Source organism: Heptranchias perlo, chromosome 4, assembly GCF_035084215.1.
Source record: "Heptranchias perlo isolate sHepPer1 chromosome 4, sHepPer1.hap1, whole genome shotgun sequence".
Lineage (NCBI taxonomy): Eukaryota > Metazoa > Chordata > Chondrichthyes > Hexanchiformes > Hexanchidae > Heptranchias > Heptranchias perlo.
This window is the reverse complement of record NC_090328.1, coordinates 130030083-130050667: the sequence shown is the minus strand read 5'-3', so window position 1 is coordinate 130050667 and position 20585 is coordinate 130030083. Positions and strand designations below refer to the sequence as shown.

Here is a 20585-nt window from a genome sequence, read left to right as displayed (position 1 = left end):
AAATTTTTTCCTTTTTATTCCTCGGTTACAAGCTTTCATCAAAAACTAATGAATACTTTACATGTGTGCTACCAGTCTGGAAGCCTAATTAATAAAAATGCTTGTTTTTTTAAAAATCTTTTTAAGAGCTCGAATGAAGAAAGACTTTGATGACTTTAAAAAACAGCCTGATAGTGATGTGTTCGTTAGAGATATCTTGCCAAGTGAGGAAATGGTTGGAGAGCTTACAAAAGACATAACTCCAAATGAAGCGGGATCCTCAAATTTTGCTGATCATCAAGAAATAGTTAAGAAAGAATGCTCTGAAATAGGTATCTTCACCTTTTTAATTTTATTGAGTTTAGAACATGTATAAGTAAAATGCACATTCCATATGAGCCAGTTGTACTTGACTTATCTACTAGAATTCTGTTTGTACATAATAGTGGATATTCGGTGATGTTGAACAATTATTTGAAAGGAAAACAGAAATATTAGCAAAAACTTACACCTCGTTCTAGCTATATAATGACAAAAAGGACCAAATACAAAGCCAGATGCAGTTTTAGTTCTGTTACTTTGTCTTCGAAGGTTCAGAACCATCTTTGAACTCATATACAAGAAAATTCTGCAAAAAAAAACTCAACATGGGTTACTGTGCTCATAATCCTACAAGATCATGTGTCCCAGTGGCTGACTAACACCAAGAACTCAGACCCATTATCATTAGCAATTGCTGAAGAAAGTCTTTAAATTGAAGTGGCACAAAAATACTAATGCAAGCTAATGCTTTTTCCTTTCTCCCTACATCTTAATATGTGCCTGTCAGTAATAATTGCATGACTCAAAATCTATGTTCTACATGTGCTAGTTCCATACTGTTTCCAGAAATTCCTCATGACAGAGTTTAAGCTGTGCTCCTTTACTGTGTATAGCAACTAATCCTGCTTCTCAAAAACAAATCATTTGGGATTGCAGCCACAGAGTTCCAAGTTTGAGAAAATGTTTGGCATATTAACATCACCATGAAAGTCTGACTTATAAAGCCCCAGGTCTTGTGCCATTACCCCAGTTTATTTTTCCTCAGATAGGGATTCATCACTATAATATCTTTCTATAACAGTAGGGTAGATTAGATAGAATATCGATGTTTCTGTTCACTCACTAGGTTAGGCTGGCCACTAAGCCCTTTGCATGGGTTGTTTTTTTCAACTAAGGATCACTTATTCCAGGCAATTAATATAGATCAGGGCATTTTCTGAAGTTAATAGACTGATCGAAGACCAAATGAAGGTTGTCATGCTGCACCCGGAAACAATAGTCTATGCTCTTAATTTCACAACGAGATTGATGACCTTTGGTGCATTGCTCTGTACACTAGCAGCTTTTACAGTTGCCCATTGGTGGAAGAGGTATTTTGGGAGGAGGCAGAGAGAGACAGTGCTGGACTCTTAAGAAAAAAACAGCATAACATGCACACAATGAGAGAGATGGCTATGAAAGACAGGGTCCTTTTTAAGAGCCTTTCTCATTCAACCAAAAGGTTACAGAAAACGAGGCTCAACTCCAGCCTTTTTGTCGTACTTTGTTTTTTAAGTAATATCGATAATAATGGCTCCTGCTGAGGATCCTCTTGTAGACCTCATCTGGGCACTACTAAATATTTACTTCTCACTTGGATCCTGGGTAGGTTGCTGCCTGCACAAATGCGTAACTGTATGAGAAGCATCACTGTCGATGCATGATTCCTCAAGACTATCTAAAAGAGTCACTCTCTTTTCACAAGCACACCACTGAGATTCTGTGGGTTGATTAGTCCAGACAGCCATGACAGTAGCAGTGTTGTTAGCTGAAATAGATAAACTACTAGCATCAGGGATGGTGAAAAGCATTCACCCTGGTCTGGAAAGAGCAATTTCTGTTCCTGATATTTTGTCATTCCCAGAAAGATTGGGTGGCGGGGGGTGGAATTGGTCTCTGCTAGACTTCCAGGTCTTAAACTTAATTCCTCGGCACATTTTCCACACAGTGTGCACAAAAGACTGGTTAGCTGCTATATACCTTAAAGATGCATATTCCAATATTGCCTTATAGGAATGCTATTAGGGATTCATGGGTTGAATTTCAAGGGGGAAATGTTATCAATACAATGTACTCCCTTTTTGGTCTCTCTACACACAGGGTCACGGTTGCAGCGCATGTCAGGATGAAGGATCTCTATGTATATCCATATTAGGATGATTGACTTATTTGAACCCATGGCTGAGGTCTACCCGCAGAGCAGATATTCAGTATAATTCGGTAGCTGAAATTCATAGTAAATTGAGAAGTCCTAGCTGCAGCCCAAGCGGAATCTAATCTTCAGAGGTATTCAGTCAGGCCAGCGAAAGTCTTTTCTGCCTGTAGACCAGTTTAGAGCATTCTGGAATCTGAATCTGCTTCACAGAATCATTATTTAAAAATTTTACAAAGACCTACTTCCCAACACCCCTGATTTTATGCAATCACTTCAGCTGTACACTGCTCAGCCAATGACGACCCTCCTCTCCTGCCGCCTTTTTCTAGCTGGTGAGGATTGATCAGGTATCAGCCTTGGACCTTGCATAGTCACAGGAAAACAATATATTTCCTGGGAAACTCCTGTAACAGACACACCCGTATCAAGTTAGGGCATCCATCTGCAATCGCAAGTATACAATACAGCAGTCAATTTAGTACATCAATCCATTAGAACTAAAGGCAGTGAGGCTAGCCCGGCACACATCGAGACTATATTGCAAGTTCAACTGGTATATATGTGGTTGGGCAGCAGTACAGTGGTCTGCTACTTTGATGTAACTTATTGTTACTCTGGGTCATGATATCGCTGTCTTGGCTGAGCATTTAGCCAGGGCAGACAACACAGAAGCAGATTCTCTGTTGTTTCATAGTTCAGTCTAATGAGCCGAGTCATTCAGGATATTTTGAGGATTTGGAGGTGGCAGGCAGTAGACCTGTTTGCCTCTCCTTATAACCACCTCATTGCGTTTCTTCTCAAGAATAGAAGCCATGACAGCTTGGAGGCCGTACTGTGTCTCCTTTTCCAGGATACAAAAGTTTCTATAAGCATTTGCTCCTATTCCATGGGTAATTAAAGAGATACAAGCAAACAGAACGAAGTACTGTAAACGGATAACCCTTTGTTGGCCTGCAAACTTTGGTTCTCTCATGATATTGCATTGAACAGAGATAGGGCCTCTTCTCACATTTAGAGAATTCATATACAGCATCCAAAGCCAGAGAAACCCTGGTTGACAGCCTGGTTATTTTAAGACTGTAACTAGTAGATCAGGATCTCCAGTTTCTGGTGGCTGATACATTGATTGTTCCAGAAAGGCACCCACTATTAGGGATTATAAGAAAAGCTAAGCTGATTAGTCCCATCTTGTGATCTTCAGCATCTGGTTAACAATGATTTTTAAAAAAATAATTCTGTTTGATTTTATGTGAATCTATTTGTCTTTCATGATGCAATTGGATCATATGGGGATCACCCATCACTTTCCTGCTTTATGCAAGGTATTTGGAGATTGCTGAGTTAAGCCCTCATTGGTTTCCAGCTGAAACTTTAATTTAGTTTTATAATGTACCCACTGTTCAAACCTCTTCAAATGAATTTCATACATGGAGAACTGCATTGCTGATGTTTGTTTTTGGCTTGCAAAGTTAATGAATTGCAAACCTTTATTGTAGATCAGCCATAATGGATTTAGTGTTCTGACAGGATGACCCTTAAGACTCACTCATTTGGGTCGAGATCATTCAATTGTTTTAACAGCCGCCACACAAGTCAGAACTAGAATTTTGTTTAAATGCTTGAAGAGCCCTAAGGAAGTGTGTATAACAAAGAGCAATTTAGGCATCTTGGTAGATATGCATTTCCTAGTGTGCAAAAACTGGTGACTGAGCAACAGGTAGCCAAATAGATCATTGGGTGCATCATCCATTATTATCTTGTGGGGAACAAGCATGGGGGGAGGTTCCAGCTTTCCTATGGGTGCTTTCTGGGCATCTCTCAACAAGGTTCCTGTCGGTGGCATATGCAAAGCTGCCATAGGGAGTAATCCTGACACATTTACTGGACAGTGTAAAGATTTAACTGTAGCACATAACACCTTTTGACACTCCCTCCTGACAACTGGAGTTATGACATCCCTTCCTAGTTTTGAACTACTTGGGCTTGGCTGCAATGGTGTTTGGAGGATGCAGGTTGAAGAAGAAAGAAAACCTAACTGATGTGGGCAGTGGCATTCTTTGAATACTCTTCATCTTCCAATCAGCACAACCCCACCTATGCACCCCTGTAGGAACATAGCTTTTAGGAGTTGGAGAGGGGATAGGAGAAGGAGGTTAATGGTAAGTGTTAGCTTCTGTTTAGCTTCACATCAAAATAAAATAACATAGGGTGCAGGTCCTGGGGCTTTACCTGTTGCAGAATCAGGTGACCGCATCTAGCAGTGCCCAGCTGCAACACCATGACATTTTCATGTTTGTACTGAACACTTGGTTTTGCCCAGAACCTATCAAGGTAGACTCTCTATTCTTATGTTGTGTGAATCAATCAAAGAATGAGGATGACTCTTATCTATTTTGTTCCATATAGCATTCCATGGATCCTCAAACCCATTCCTAATCAGCGAGATTCATCCAACTTGTTTTTATTAATTTATCCAACTGTCATTTTCAGGCATTCTCAGATCTGACATTATATCAGTTCAATTAAGGGCAAAGCCCCATGATCAGACTTGGAAAAAGTATCTCCAGTTGGACAATTTTATTCCTTACAGCAGCCATGTTTATTATAACACCTGAAACTGGTGTCAAATTAGGGGCAGTTTTATATATTGTACATGTATATTAAAACATAAAAAAGCATGAGAAAAGTCAATTTGGCTCATCTGACGCACTTTGGTGAAACTGGGCAACAATGTTTAATTCAAACCCTTGGATCAGGATTACAATATTGTTATAGCTAACCTCTAACTGTGCCCTTTGTTATACATATTGGACTATTGCATAAAGTACTTGCACAGCTTTGGTCGTGCTAGTCAACACTATGTATTGCAAGTGGGAAGAGCACAAATGTGCTTTCCATTGCACATGATGGAATCTTTTATGGTGACTGTCTATCATCCATTTTAATTAAGACCTATATTCAGTGAGAACCAGTCAGAAAATGGCTAATTATCAAGATTTACACATTCTTAATCTTTTTTTTAGATCAAGGAAAACAACTATGAGAAAAGTTATTCGGCATATATCACAATTTAGCAATTGCATAAAAGCTTTAACTTGTACAGGAGAATATCTGTTCAAATTTAGATTCATTGAATGAAGATGCTTTTTAAAAATTGGGTTTTAGAAAAAATTACAGTGCTGGATTCCTTTCCAATTCTGTTCCAATATAACTGAAGGAAACGCAAGTGCCTCTCTGCTGTTGGGTTTAAAATGTGTATATTTTGAAGATCATCTTCAAATAAATTTTCAAAGGAGTAATAGTTTCATTAATTGAAATGTGATGTGGATTCCTGTGAACTATTTCCTGGAAATTACATTACTACGGGTTCATTTTTATTCATTTGAAGATAGCAATTAAAAACATTCCTAACTCTCATCATGCAGTAGGCTAATGAGCACACTTACTACCTTCATGTACATTACACCTTAACCACACCATTAAAGAACATCTTGTTAACTTTCTTAATTCATTGCCAATTAATGTTAATGTATAATCTCCCATGTGTACTCATGATGCTGCAGCTGTAAATCACTTCTGAGTTATTAAGCTAGCCCACTTGAGATGTAAATTCTACCTCACATGTTGTCTTGTATATTTTATATATCCATACCTTTTTTAACTGGTAAACCTACTATGTCTGTTAATTAAGACTAGTTAAAATAATCCAATGATCAGGCAGTATGACATCATTCGTCTTTATAATTTGCTTACAGTGGCTATCATTGCCAGCATTTTCTGCAACACTTAGTGATTAATACAGCAGCATAAATGTAATTAGATGCTTCTCTGTTTTACAGTACTATGTATACCTCCTGAGCTATTTGTTATTGGCATTACAGGGTTTGCCTGCATTTCATTCGTATTTTTAACCATTTTGATATCTTTCAGATGACATGATGCAGCCAGAGATGGAGATACCTACAGGCGGCCCGAAGCCCGTAAGAAGAGAATGTTCCAGTATAGAAACAAAGAAACAAGCTTCCAAGAATCCTAAAAGACAAACTAAATGTAATGATCTCGATGAGCATTGGAAAGAATCTCCTCCAAGGAAAAAGACCAAACTAAGCACAAATGAGGTTGCTGCAGATCACAACATAGTAAATGTGTCATTTGGCCCTGAGCCTGGAAACCAACAGAGTGAATCAAAACCTGCATCGGTACAGCTTCCAGTTGAACCAGTTACCAACTCGAGCAAGCCAAATGAACATTTTGTCAAGTCAGATGCTTTAAAAGGTGAGATAACCAGCGTATCAAGATCAGCTGTACAGAGAGGGACCAAACCTATTCAAGCCTTACTTGCAAAACATAATGGGAACAAAGTGACCTTAACCAGTCAGACATCCTCCTCTGTGAGCGAGGCAAGCAATCGAGAAGAGAAATCAACTGCAGTCACATCACATCCAAGTCCAGCAAAATCTTGTTTACCATCTCTTGCATCTGCAAAAGGCCCACTGCAGATGGTGTATAAATTGCCTGATGGATCTTGTGTGCCAATTGATCTCAGTAACAGCCAGGTTAAGATTGCAGTCCAACCTGTTATTGACCCAAAGACTGGTGAGAGGATCATGCAACAGGTACTTATTGTGCCCAAAAACTTCCTGGCCCAGCAACAAGATGGCAAATTTGTTGAAAAAGAAAGTCCACCTAAGGCACAAAGGGAGTTAGAGAAACGGGCTTCAGTTGGCTCTCAAACTGCTAATTTGGGACATTCTCCTTCAATAGGCCTTCAGTCTCTGTCGCCAGTTAAAGTTCAGTCACAGATTTCTAATTTAACACAGGGTAGGAGCACCGCGAGTTTAGCATCGGTAATGACTTCTGTCAGTCAGCCAACAACGGTTATATCATCATCTTCATGTAACTTTTTAGCATCACAAGGAAGGGTGGAAATGTCAGCAATTATGGCACCTTCAGTTACGGCATCAAATACTAGAAGTGGTCAATCAGCAGCTATTCAGGCGGTAACGCCAACAAAATTACAGAGCAGATCAATAAGTAATACTGGAACAGCTCAGAGTTTCAACTCGCAGCAGCCAAAGGAATCAACTGAAACAAAGCAAGAACTTAAAACGGTGTGCATCCGAGATTCTCAGTCCATTTTAGTCATGACACGTGGTGGAAACACCGGTGTTGTTAAGGTGCAAACCAACTCAGACCAAAACTCACCTAATGCTATTACTCCAAGGCCAATATTTACCTTTTTACCAGAGGTTCAGAACTTTGTGGTATCAAAAACTCAATCATCGTCACCATTGACCTCTCTTCTTGTTCCAGCACAGACTTCCCTTAAAAACCTTGGTCCTGTTTCCAGTTCCATTTCAGCAGTTTCATTAGGCCTAAACCAATTGGGTGGGGAAGCAATTAAATTAGGACCTTGCAAAACTGTGAATAATGCAGGAGTTGTACAAGTCGCAAATGCACCTGTTCATGTGCCTCTGCCCACAGTCTTGTCAACTGTTTCAGAGAGTCCAGCTGTGCACACCAGTACCCACAATGCCTTGAATTTAGTAACTGGTCCTGTGGGTGGATTATCTAGTGGAGGTCCGGTCCAAAATAAGGTAACAGTACCTCAAGCACCATCATTACAACTCTCACTTGATGCTGCAAGTGGCAAGCAGCTATTTTTGACACCGCCAGAATGTAATAAACTAGGAGGTAGCACATTCTTGGGTGGAACTACAATGCCAAAACTTTTATTGGTTCCAAATCCCTCTGCCACACCTTGTGGCACAAGTCAAGTCAGCATGGCAGCCACAAACGTTCAACCTCAAAAGTTAGTCTTTGTGAGTCCACCTGTGACCTCAATGTCCTCATCCTCCAACTTATTATTAACAAAACCGCTCCATCAACAGCATGCACCACCGTTGAACACAAAACAGATGGCAGTGAAGAATGCAGATCCTTGTCAGGTGATGCTGCTACCATACACTGGGGAAACACCAATTAAGGCCAATCCATTGCCTGGCCCATTTCAGGTAAAAGAAGTTATGAAGGGAAATCCAGCCCACCTTGTAAGAAACAGCAATTTGAAAGTCCCGGGAATCAGTGTTGTGCCGAATATGTCTGCAAAGGGGGTAGAGGGATTATCTACTAAGAATTCAGTCTTACCAACAACTTGTATTAGTACTTCAACAATTCCTTCAGTTATGATGGGAAACCAGAGCTCTACATCTTTTAGGAACTCCACAGGAATCAAAATGTGTGTTAGAAATGCATACACAGTAGCAACAACTGCTGCAGGTGCAACTCTTCCAACACCAACTTTTGCAACATTTGGGTCACTTCCCACTGCTTTACTTACAGGAAATGACAGTATGTCTGGATCTAATCAGGGGATGCTATCAACTAGACTTCCTGTTGCTATTTCTACGGTGAAAGCAGAGCACCTTGCTTCCTCGTTGCTTCTTGCATCTGCGCAGCCAAAGATGTCACATCTGTCACTGACTCCTTCTCTCCCTTTGTCAATTACAGCTGCTTTACCAAACCCAATAACAGTCAATTCAAAGATGGTACCAACAAACACTCAACCAATAAGTACAGCCTTTCCCCCACAAAACACACATTTTTCAAAAGACAGTTGTCAAACAGTCATTCGTTTTCAGAGTACAAACACAACAGCTTCACCAACCAACACAAGTACTGCTCCAAGGTTTGCAGCTGTGCAAGCAGCTACTCGCCTGAGTGCACCAGCTGTTGGTAATGTGTTGTCTCCTGCTGGTTTGGGTCTTAGCTTGGCGCATCAAACAACGGTACATAGTTTAACAAAACATCCAGTAATTACTAATACAGTTACTGCAGCTTCTTCCCTAATGCAGCCTGTAGCAACTGGGCCATCTTCTGTCAGCAAAGTTTCTGGACCATTAAACGAATCTTGTATACGGCAGAAAATAGTCATCAACACAAGTACTCCTTTGGCACCAGGGACTCAAATAGTCATTAACAATCATCGATTTATTGTTCCACCTCAAGGCCTTGCATCTGGTAGCCATGTCCTGCTGATTTCTAATACACCTAAACAGAGTAATTCTCAAGCAGTAAATCTCAATCCAGGACCTCATGCAGGAACTGATGTTACATCTGCATGTCAGAAGGCCATGATGGTATCTGCTGTATCCCAACGTTCTCAATCCTCGCTGCCTCCTTGTGTTCTTCCACCTGAAAAGTTTCTTCAAAACCTGTGTGTTCAGAGTGCTGCACAAACAATAGCCGCTGTATCTAAATCTGCTCATCTTACAACAGGATCATCACTGATAAATGTCCCTACAGCAAGACCTCAGCTTCAGACTGCAGTAGGTAAATTCCAAGCTCCTACGAGCCAGAGTGCCACAGTTCTTCCAGTAGGTACTTCCTTCAGTAAGTTATTGGTCAGCCCAGAGGGAGCTGTTTTAAATGCTATTAATACTGTGGTTAATCCTGTTGCAAAAGTCGTGTCACCATCCTCTCTGACTCATGTTTCGGGGAGTTCAAGTGCGAGCGCTGCTGTAGTCTTCCCTGCGTTTAAGGCATCTGAAGTACTTGACCCTACCAGAACCGTTTCAGCAGCTTCCAATCTTTGAACTACAACTGCCAGATATCCAAACCATGGGGATTGTGAGAACCTTCAATAGAACTGGAATCATTCTCGATTATGTTTTGGTTTCAGGGATAAGGCCCAACTTATTACATCAGCCAAGTTGTTTAAGATAACGGTGACTGAGATGTCTGAGAGGCACAAATATTTATTTAGTCTGCAATTACTAAATTCCTGTTGCAAAGATGTTTTCCTTGTGTTGTATCTGTGAAATCTGTGTATTTCAATGTACAAAAGCAATGTTTAAAAATTGTAAGACAGCAAATTTGAATGGACTTGTAAATTTCCCCGGTTTATAATTTTAACAAAAGCATAGCAATTTTAGTGATTGCTTACTGTGCACTCAAAAGCTTCTTGCACACTTGCAGTACCACCTGTATTGATGTCTACATCTTTGGTATGCTGCAATGTTCTACTTTTAAGTATGCGATTTTTAAAAAAAATGTGCAGTCAAAAAAAAAAGCATAAGACTTGTTTATATGCTATTGCTTCCTTTTTTAAGTATTTAACATAGAAAACTTCTGCAGTCTGTTGTACAGTTGTAAATACTTTTGAACCCAGAAAGTTGTACTAAAGTGAATGTACAAAAGAATTTTGCTAATTTATTTGTTTCTTGTTTATATAATGTATAGGTTTTTAAGCTGTTTAGTAGCTTTTAAGGACCAGTGTTTAGAAAAATGCAGACAAATCTGCATGATTAAAAATGTGTGCAATTGTTATTTATTTGCTTCTTATATGGTTTTTATTCAAATGCAAGTTCCCTCCCCAACTATAAATAATATGTTGATTCAATTCCAAATCTGCAGCAGTAATTGCTGGCTTAAAGTTTGACTAAGTAGGTTGGGTCATGAATCTCTCTCAACTTCTTTGCAGTTGGATATTAGAGGGGAGAAAAGTTTTCCCAGTTGTGATAAAGCTATGCATTTTATGTTTATTATAATGCTGCCTATTTTATAATCTCAACCATCTCTTGTGGAACTGTACTCTAACAATAAGTTACGGTGTTCATACGATGAGGTGGGGTGAATATTGACAGGGAAGTGAAGTGCTAGCTTGGAAAAGTTGGGAGTTCCAGCAATCTGCAACTTTTTACAAGGCTGGTACATTGGAGGATTATAATGCCATGTGGAAGGAGTTTTTCTGTCGATAGAATCATAGAAATTTACGGCACAGAAGGAGGCTATTCGTCCCATCGTTTCTGTGCCAGCCGAAAAAAAAGCTATCCCTCCTAATCCCACTTTCCAGCTCTTGGTCTGTAGCCTTGTAGGTTACAGCACTTCAAGTGCATATCCAAGTACTTTTTAAATGAGTTGAGGGTTTCTGCCTCTACCACCCTTTCAGGCAGTGAGTTCCAGATCCCCATCATCCTCTGAGTGAAAAAATTTCTCCTCAGCTCCCCTCTAATCTACCAATTACTTTAAATCTGTGCCCCCTGGTTTTTGACCCCTGTGCTAGGGTAAATAGGTTATTGCAGTCCACTCCATCTGGGCCCTCACAATTTTATGCACGTCCATTAAATCTCCCCTCATCCTCCTCTGTTCCAAAGAAATCGACCCCTGATCTGTACCTCAACTACTCACCCACTGCTGTAGGAAGGATTCTTCATGCTCTGCTGTGTTTTCTGATCATTGACAAATACAGTGCTGGGGAAATACCCAGTTGTGTCCTGATTTATAAATTGTACCTCGAAATTGCCCTTTTGTTCCTCAAGTTGTCCTTGGTTTGAGTTAGGTTTCTTGCAAACTGATATCACTATCTTTTTAATCAATAGGTTTCTGTGCTTATAAACAGACTATTACTTTATTTACCATAATATTGGAAGGATTGTCTTGTGTGTATTTCTGGTACACCCATCTTTGCCTCGTTTGGCAAAAGATAGGATGAGTCTCGCGCTGTATCCTTTTGTCTAAAATTGTTCCTGAATTCAATCTCTCAGGGAATTCTAGTAATTTGATCCTTCACTTCATAATCCATATCTGTTGGTTAATGTGCAGTTATTATGATGAAAAAGGTTCTTCCATGAATTTGTTAATTTTCTTTTGAAGCAGCAATTTAGGGACGTTTGTTACTGGACAGATGTCACCAGATTAGGTAATTCATTACTAGATAGCTGCTGCGAGGTTGGATAGTGAACTGTATCTCCTACTTAACTCTCCCTGATAGATCCTGTTCTGACAACATTTGAGTTTGCTCCACTCACTTAGTGACTGCTGCTTCAGCTATTTGCAATGCTACTATCTTGGACCAGTTTACATGCTCTGATTTCGCATGGTTAGCTTGACAGCTCAGGACAAGTTCTTCAGCGTATCAAAGCTGACCTGAAGAGGTAATTTCTCTTTGTCTTTGTACTACTTTGGTATATTTATTTATTAAGGAGATTTTTTTTTAAAAAGAGTTAAAACAGTAAATCCTTTCTCTTCAATCCCCAAATACAGTTGACGTTAAATCTGGTAATCTATTCTGCTAACATAATTTGATTTAAGGTGGGTCATGAGTTTTTTTGCCTGCCTATTGTATGTAGCTCATACCACAAAAAGTTCTTTCTCTGTTTATTGGTTTTATTTTTGCTCCTTGGTTGTTTTTAAGCATGAGAGCTTTCATTAGTAAGTCCCTTTTATCCAGCAAAACAGTTTATAAACAAACTTCCTTGACAACTAGTTCCAGTTACTTTTCTTTAATGCTGAAGTTAAACTTTTTAATTATATATTATAAGTGTACAAGTGTGTCCTGTTGTTTTAAATGCTGATCTTTGGTGCATGTCCTCATCTCTTTTCCTCTTGCCCCCCACACCCCTCCCCCCAAAAAAAAAAGCTTTTGGGGCAAGATTTTTCTCCTATTGCCAGATTTCTCCATAGGAACAGGAGTAGGCCTTTCAGCCCCTCGACACGGTTCAGCCCCTCAGTTAGATCATTGTTGTATCTCAACTCCTCACCAGCTTTTGCTCCATATCCCATGATACCTTTACCATACAAAAATTTATCGATATCGATCTTGAACGTTTAATTTGACCCAGCATCCACAGCCTACTGCGGAGAGACAGTTCCAGATTTCTACTACCCTTTGGGTGAAGAAGTGCTTCCTGATTTCACTCCTGAACAGCCTGGCTCTAATTTTAAGATAATGTACTCTTGTTCTGGATTCCCCCACCAGAGGAAATAGTTTCTCTGCATCTACCCTATCGAATCCTTTTATCATTGTAAATACCTAGATTAGATCACCCCTCAATCATCTTTACTCAGGGGAATACAAGCCAAGTTTGTGCAACCTGTCGTCATAATTTAACCCTTTAAGCCCTGGTATACTTCTGGTGAATCTGCTCTGTGACACCTCCAAGGCCAATATATCTTTACTGAGGAGCGGTGTCCAGAACCGAATGCAGCACTCCAGATGGGGTCTGACCAAGGCTCTCTACAACTGAAGCATCACTTCCTCCGCTTTGTATTCCAGACCCTTTGAGATAAACACCAACATTCTATTAGCCTTTTTGATTGCTTTTTGTACCTGTCCGCTAGCTTTTACTGATGTGTAGATGGACATCCAAATCTCATTACTCCTCTACAGTTCCTAGTTTCTCACCATTTAGAAAATACTTTGATTTGTCTTGCTTGGATTCAAAGTGGATAACCCCACATTGAACTCCATTTGCCACAGTTTTGCCCACTCTCTTAAATCTGTCTATGCCCCTTTGTAACTTCCTGTTCCCATCTGCACTACTTACAGTCCTAACATACGTGACCTGAAAATGTGGATATACAACTTTCTATTCCCTCATCCAAGTCATTGATAAATGTGGTGAAAAGCCGAGACCCTAGTACAGATCCCTGGGGAACACCACTTGTCACATCCCATCAATCTGAGTACGTACCAGTTAATTTTTCCTTATCAAATGCCTTCTGGAAGTCCATATAGATAACATCTATAGACACTGCATTGTCCACCATGTCAGTGAGCTCCTCAAAAAGTTCAGCCAGGTTAGTCAGACATGACTTACCCTTCACAAATCCATGCTGGCTCTCTCCGATCATCTCATATTTGTCTAAGCGCTCAGTCACTGTCCTACTTCCCCACAACTGACATTAGGCTGACAGGTTTGATGTTACCTGGTTTCTCTCTCCTACCATTCTTTAATGATCCGGGCTAATAAAGAAGACAAGTAACCAACCTGCTGCAACATCTCTGCTAATGCCCCTCTGCAACTGACTGCTAGGTGTAGTACAAGAAGGTCCTGGTGCACCTTTTGGGGGTGGGGTGAGAGAAGAGAAAAAGAATTCACTAATCTTTCCTTTACATATCTCCTTGAATGGTACAGCTGGTGTAGCAGCTGTAATCCAGTGTCTTGCTACTCTGCGCACACCATACTGGCCTAATACACCTCATGATCAACAATGAGTGGAGACCCAGTGAAGTCCTCACCTGATTTTTAATGTTTATTTCAACCCTTATTTAAAATGCATGACTGGACTGATGCAACAAAGCAAAAAAAAACAGCCTCACTCCAATCAATTTCCCCATAATTTTCAGATGACTTATTTTTGTAGAAACCTGCTATTTTTTTTCCCAGCAAGGTGAATCTTGGTTGTCCACCTTTTTAATTATAGCAGCAGGAAAATTAATAAACATATTTACTGCTGATCTGTTACCTAACTTGAAGAAATCCAAGCTCATTGAACACTGCCCAAAATCAAGTCCCGATTGTGTAAACACAAAATTGTGCTTACTTTTTACCTTGTTAAAGCCATGGTTGTCTGCACTGGTTGTAATTCACGTTATAATGTTGTTTGACTTGTGTATAATGTGTCACCAGTCCTGTGCATTTTAATTCAGTTATTCACTAAAATTCAAACATTTCCACAAATATCAGCCATATCCTTTTGTCTGGTGAAACATTTTGAAGAACTTTCACTGCCAAATGTAATCATTAATTTAGTGTACAAATCATTAAATTATTTAAATTTGGTTTATTTCAGCACATGCGAACATAACAGTATGTGAGTAACTCATATACAGAATACAAAGATTACATTTCTGTATAACCAAGTCTGGGATGAAGATGATTCATCAGAAGTGCTGGATTAATGTGCATTGACAACTTGAGAATATGCTGGTGGCAATTTTTCTGAAGCAATTTTCTCATATTTGGGAGGAGCACTTGGAATCTTAAGAGAAAAAAAACATTAATTGAATGATTGTTAATCTAACAGGTGCAGAAATTGATGAATGGTTTAATATTGTAAACCATACACAACACTTCCATCACAACTTTTTAAATGGTACAAACTTTGATCTGCACAGTTATGTGGCAGCAATATAATACCAAGCAAGTTAATCATACAGTTATTAAAAAGTACATGGACATCTGCAAAGATTTAGTCTGTAGTTATACTACTTTTGGAAAATGGTTTTGGCTGTGCATCAACATGAAAGGAGCAACATAACTTGAGAGTTGGGTCATGTTGTGACTCCCAAGCATGCTATAAAAACTATACAAAGGTTTCACTGGAGGCAATTTCACACTGGTCACCAGTGCGGTGTCAGGTTTTAAAAGTGCATCAGGCGGACGATTGGATTTCCTGGGTCCCTTTTGAAGTTTAGTCTCTTCAATGTTTTGAGAATGCACTCTCCCAACAAATAGTTGTGGGCAGAATGCAAGTCACAGCCAGATGCAGCTCACAGTATAACTCTGGTCTTGCCAGGTACACATTACACTCTCCTGCTATCAGTCTTTAGACCAGTAAATGCAGACCGGAGTGGCGTCAGTGCTATGGCGTCGCTTCTCAAGAATCATGCACATTTCTGCCTATTTTAGACTTTAAATAGTCCATTTGATAGAGTGCCTATTGCTTTGGATTTCATTATTGAGAGTATTTAGAAGACATTCTCTACAGAATGTATTGTATCTTAACACCAGGGGATAAAATTCCGTCTTCTAGTTTACATGCAATGATTCATTGGCAATCTTCCATTAAAGCTCAAATTATAAGTCATGTAGTGCAAATTTCTAAGTCTCTGAGAAATATAAATTCATCAATCAGATAAATTTGGGAATGAAAGGTACAATCTTACCAGATTTGAGTTAGTGTAATCATTCAAAGACATTTTGGTTTCCAAAAGGGTTCCTTCTTCGCTGTGATGATTTGATGCCATCAAAGATCCCATGACAGTATTAGGTGAGTGTCGGCTCTGAAATTAGAAGTGTATCACAGTATATCTCAAAGCATTGAAATGTCAATCCATGCGACATCACTTAAATGGACTGTGATGATTAGCCCTAAGCATGAGTCAACTGGAGTGCTGTTTTTAAACTTACCACATTTTATGGGGCGTTTGCTATCAAAAATATTTTTTCTGATAAAACTGGTTAGTTACTTTCTTTGCTGCAAAATGTTCAGGTTAATTACAATTCACTCCATATAAGTTTCTCCCGAGTACAATTGCAAATGCAAATACAGACTGCAAAAATCTATACAGCAGACTGCATAAAGATCCAGTATAATAGCCTAGGGGTAAACTAAAAGGAGTTGGAGTTGCTGGAGTCTTAAAACTGAAATCACACTAGACCTAACCCAACTGTTAAACAATTAAAATAAGATATTTTCTTACAATTCCAGAGGCCACATTGATCCTTTGCCCGTCCTCTCGACAATATATACTATTACACTGTTGCTTTTAGTCAAACACAACCATGATACTCAACCTTGAAACTGCAAAGTCAAGTGTTCTTAAAAAAAAATACCTGGAGTATTAAGTATCCATTACGTTTTTTGTAGTACCAGCATCCTATTATCAATAGAACTGCCATGATTATAACCAGAAGAGCAATGCCAATAGCCCTGAAAAAGAGAAATTAGAGGAGTGGAAATTCAGATGTATCAATTTTAAAGTTTATTTTCTGTCTGGTACAAAATGCAAATTGCTAATTTATTGCATTCCCAAAGGTGGAACCCTTATCAGTAATTATTAGGAAAGGTTATTGCAGGCTTTTCAGTCTTGATCAGTTTTGGCCACTTCCAAGCTCCTTGTCAAAACATGACCAAAGACTTTCGTTGACAGAGAATTCTCCCCTGTTGGACTTGAATTCACTGTGACAAAACATTAAGTCGTCTGGGAAATGGTGATTTTGACGTCGTCCTAGGCTTTGATAGCTCAGAATGCAAAAAGAAAACCCAAAAGGTAGTTCAGCATAACAGTTAACTTAGCATTACTGTTTATTTGTGTATTTCAACCATTTTAAAATCCTGAGTAAGTGCAAAATGGAGTCAAAAATGCTAAAATGGTATTGGATTTATCCCACTTGGATCAGCTACTGTCCTCATAACTGGAGGACAGTTGTATTTGAGCTTATAATGTCAGATTAGCTTTTATAGGTTTAACTTTTATATTGATAATGGGTGTTTTTAGATAAATGTTTTATAAATTATCGTATTTCTGAAAGAAATGTTTTGTTTATATTGATCCAGTTGGTTCAATATGACATTGGTTTTAAATGTAATTACACTACAATGGAATGGGTGGGTGGGATAAAACAACTCTGAATGCTCATTCTGCAAATGGTGAGGAAAAGATGTATTTAAATGTGAGGCATTAACACTTCCAGGCATAGAAGCTAGCATCACAAGCTCCACTTTACGCATATCTTGGCACAAGGGTGTCATTTAAGCCAGGCCACATGTTAATAGAAGTGACTTTGTCTGCTCCAGAGCTTTGCCTCTTTGGGGTTAGTCTTGTGGTGCTCTTAAGATGTATTTTTGGCACAATGATATAATCATCCTTCTAGGCTGTCATTCTGAATTAAACTCAACCCTTAATGGCTGATACTTGTACTGTTTGAAATTAAAAAAGTCATATTGCAATGTACTGGGGCATTGTCTTTGTTGAAAAAAAATATTTTTTATTTGGAGATTAGAAACACAAGAACCACAGAACATGGTTTTGTGTTGCCATGACAAATATAAATATGTTGCAGCCATAATCTTTGCTATAATGGAAATAAAAAAACTTCAGGGGCTGATTAGATATCACATTGAGTGAACAGACTTGGCAAACATGTGAGCAGTAAACCTAAATTCATAGTTTACTTGGAGGCAAAAATCCTCCTGTGGGTAATTTTACTGATGATCCTTTTCCCTAAAATTATCAATCCCTTTGTTGGATGAAGATCGCATCCAACAAACTGCAACATTTATGCTCCATGTATAACACAACTCTGACCTGCGTTTACGTTGCACAAGGTCTGCGCTCATGTTGCTGGTTAATGGAGACTGGGCTACACTAAAACTGAAATCCTGGAAGATCCACTAAAAATGAGTGTTCCCGGCACACGGTTTTAGCGAGCCCTAGGTCTCGGGCACTGTAAACGCAGCTTTAGATACTGAAGAAATCACAATTGTTCCACAGTAGGAACTGGGGCTACTTTCCAATTTATCTTTCAGCCTCCATACCTGAAGTTCAAATCATTCACCTTTGTTCTGACACCTTTTAATAGATGGGCCTCTGTCAGTTCCAAATGCAGTTTTATTTACTAGTGAGTTATAGAGCTACTACTAATTATTGCTATAATTCAGTAGAAACCCTTTTAAACTAGATGCATTTTTAATCAAGTCAGAGCTTTTTAAAAAAATCAGCTAACTAATAAGTAAATTGATATTAGACAAACTACAGTAAATCTTTTTCACAGAAAGCTTTTCACAGTCGAGAGCTTTTAAAGTTCACTCATTCTGCGACTTACTAATAAGCATCATCAGATTTTAACAGGCAACAAATGAATGTAATACTTAACCCAATTTAGCAGAGTTTAAAGACTGTCAGCAGTTAATGCAGATGGTAGTAGCCATTAGCTTTAAGTTAGTTTACAAATAACGCTACAGTAAAGGAGAGAAGGCGATAAATATGCCAGCAATTCGAACCAAGGGATGCTCAGACTTACTCTTCTGCTTTGAGGTAAGGGCCACCTCTCCCAGAGCCAAAAACTCCTCGCAGAGTGAAATCACCTTTTGGCATTTCTGAGGTTTAGTGTCAGTTGTACTAATAAATAAAAAAAAAGGACACAGATTCCTAAAAATATATTTAATGTAAAATATCAAATGTTTAGAAATAAAATCATTCCACCATTTAATTCACAATGAGCACTACACCAGTACTCAGCTAAAATTTCTAGAGTTTAATTTTTAATCGTTATGAAATATTAAATCTAGATAACAGCTGCAATCATTATTAAATGCTGAACATATCTCGTACATTTACAAGTTATTGGATTGAATTAAAACTAAAGCCAAACACAAACTAATTTGATTGCACCAATAATCAGCACCAGCAACTCACCCGTGTTAGAAGTTGCTGCTGACGTCCGGCAAACTCCCGATTCCAGGGCTGAGTAGCAATTTGGTCAGACCTTCCCTTGGTTTTTTTCCCCCCCTCCTCCTCCTCCTCCTCTGAGCGGAGTCCTCATGACTATCATGAGACCGAGCCCTGACTGTCAGACATTTCTTAGCTCTAATCGACTTGAATAAGCAGCAAACCAGCATGCAAAAATCTAAGAAAACAGTCAGCAGCTTTTGTCAATTCAATCTGCTGCCTGTTTTAATAACAATAGGCACAGACTGAAATTCAGTTCTGAGTCCAAACTGCACCTCCTTGTTGCTTTTTCCAGCATGTAACTTTCTTAATTGCTACTTGTCCTGCTTTAAAGAGGCACATGGTTCCATTTAATAGTTATTGAAACAAATTCACATCCTTCATGCATAAGTTATTAATCACTATTTCTGATAACCCCCCCCCCCCACCTTGATGGTGCTGACTCATGCTGGGGTATGTTTACACTGATGTTTTCATGGTTCTGGTACCTCATCCAAAAATATATTCTTCATATGTGAGCCTAGGTTGCAAGTGTTGCCAGGCCGTTAGATTACAGAGGGCATCTTAGATTGGTAGCCACAGTATCCATTTACAACCAGTGTTAACTTGTTTATACTGCCTGGTTGCAATTAGGACTTTTACAACACCAAGTTATAGTCCAGCAATTTTATTTTAAATTCACAAGCTTTCGGAGATTTTCTCCTTCCTCAGGCAAATGTTTCAAGAGCTCATTTGCCTGAGGAAGGAGAAAATCTCCGAAAGCTTGTGAATTTAAAATAAAATTGCTGGACTATAACTTGGTGTTGTAAAATTGTTTACAATTGTCAACCCCAGTCCATCACCGGCATCTCCACATCGCAATTAGGACTGTCAAAACCAGGAGAGAGTTTGTGCCCAGATCTCCAGTCCTGCCCATTATTAAAATTTACATGTATTGAGGCCATGATCTAATACCTAAACTCTGAGTATATTGAAATAAACTTTGGGTAAGTTTAACAAGTGCCTAGGAGGCCTAAGGGACAACTGACCACTTTGTAAATCAATTTACCACCGGACTATATTCCATCTAACTTCCATCTCGAGAGAAGTTAGGATACACTGCTTCACACAAAGGGTGGTAGAATTGTGGAACTCCCACAAAAAGCAGTGGATGCTAGTTCAATTAATAATATTAAATCTGAGATCGACAGATTTTTGCTAGCCAAGGGTATTAAGGGATATGGAGCCAAGGCGGGTTAAAGGAGCTAGGATACAGATCAGCCATGATCTCATTGAATGGCGGAACAGGCTCGAGGGGCTGAATGGCCACCTCCTGTACCTATGTTCCCAAGTTGAACCCAAGGAGCAGGAGATTGCCTGCTCCAGAGGTTCTTGCTCCACTCCCCTTGGATCAGGACCCAACCCAATTCT

General features: G+C 39.2%; 2 protein-coding genes across 2 annotated transcripts in view; one reads left to right on the top strand and one right to left on the bottom strand.

The window, feature by feature from the left end:
* The window catches only part of LOC137321282 (uncharacterized bromodomain-containing protein 10), a 61935-nt gene extending 51405 nt beyond the window's left edge, over positions 1-10530 (top strand). The window contains exons 7-8 of the mRNA XM_067983636.1: positions 127-311; positions 6146-10530. Coding sequence (XP_067839737.1) covers positions 127-311; positions 6146-9810 — 3850 coding nt within the window. The 3' untranslated portion in view covers positions 9811-10530. The remainder of the gene's footprint in view (positions 1-126; positions 312-6145) is intronic.
* Positions 10531-14789: 4259 nt separating this feature from the next.
* On the bottom strand, positions 14790-19241 carry mlana (melan-A). The gene is made up of 5 exons (XM_067982297.1): positions 19143-19241; positions 18748-18845; positions 16558-16654; positions 15888-16004; positions 14790-14980 (listed from the first exon to the last, which is right to left on the bottom strand). The coding sequence occupies exons 2-5, from the start codon at positions 18819-18821 to the stop codon at positions 14897-14899; spliced, it is 372 nt and encodes a 123-aa protein (XP_067838398.1). The 5' UTR covers positions 18822-18845; positions 19143-19241; the 3' UTR covers positions 14790-14896.
* Positions 19242-20585: the final 1344 nt, after the last annotated feature.

Coding starts and splice junctions, on each gene's coding strand:
- mlana (XM_067982297.1), bottom strand. CDS start 18,821: ATGCCAAAAGGTGATTTCACTCTGCGAGGAGTTTTTGGCTCTGGGAGA. Junction 16,005..16,557: donor ATGGATACTTAATACTCCAG/GTATTTTTTTTT, acceptor TTCTAATTTCAG/AGCCGACACTCACCTAATAC. Junction 14,981..15,887: donor ATTACACTAACTCAAATCTG/GTAAGATTGTAC, acceptor TTTTCTCTTAAG/ATTCCAAGTGCTCCTCCCAA.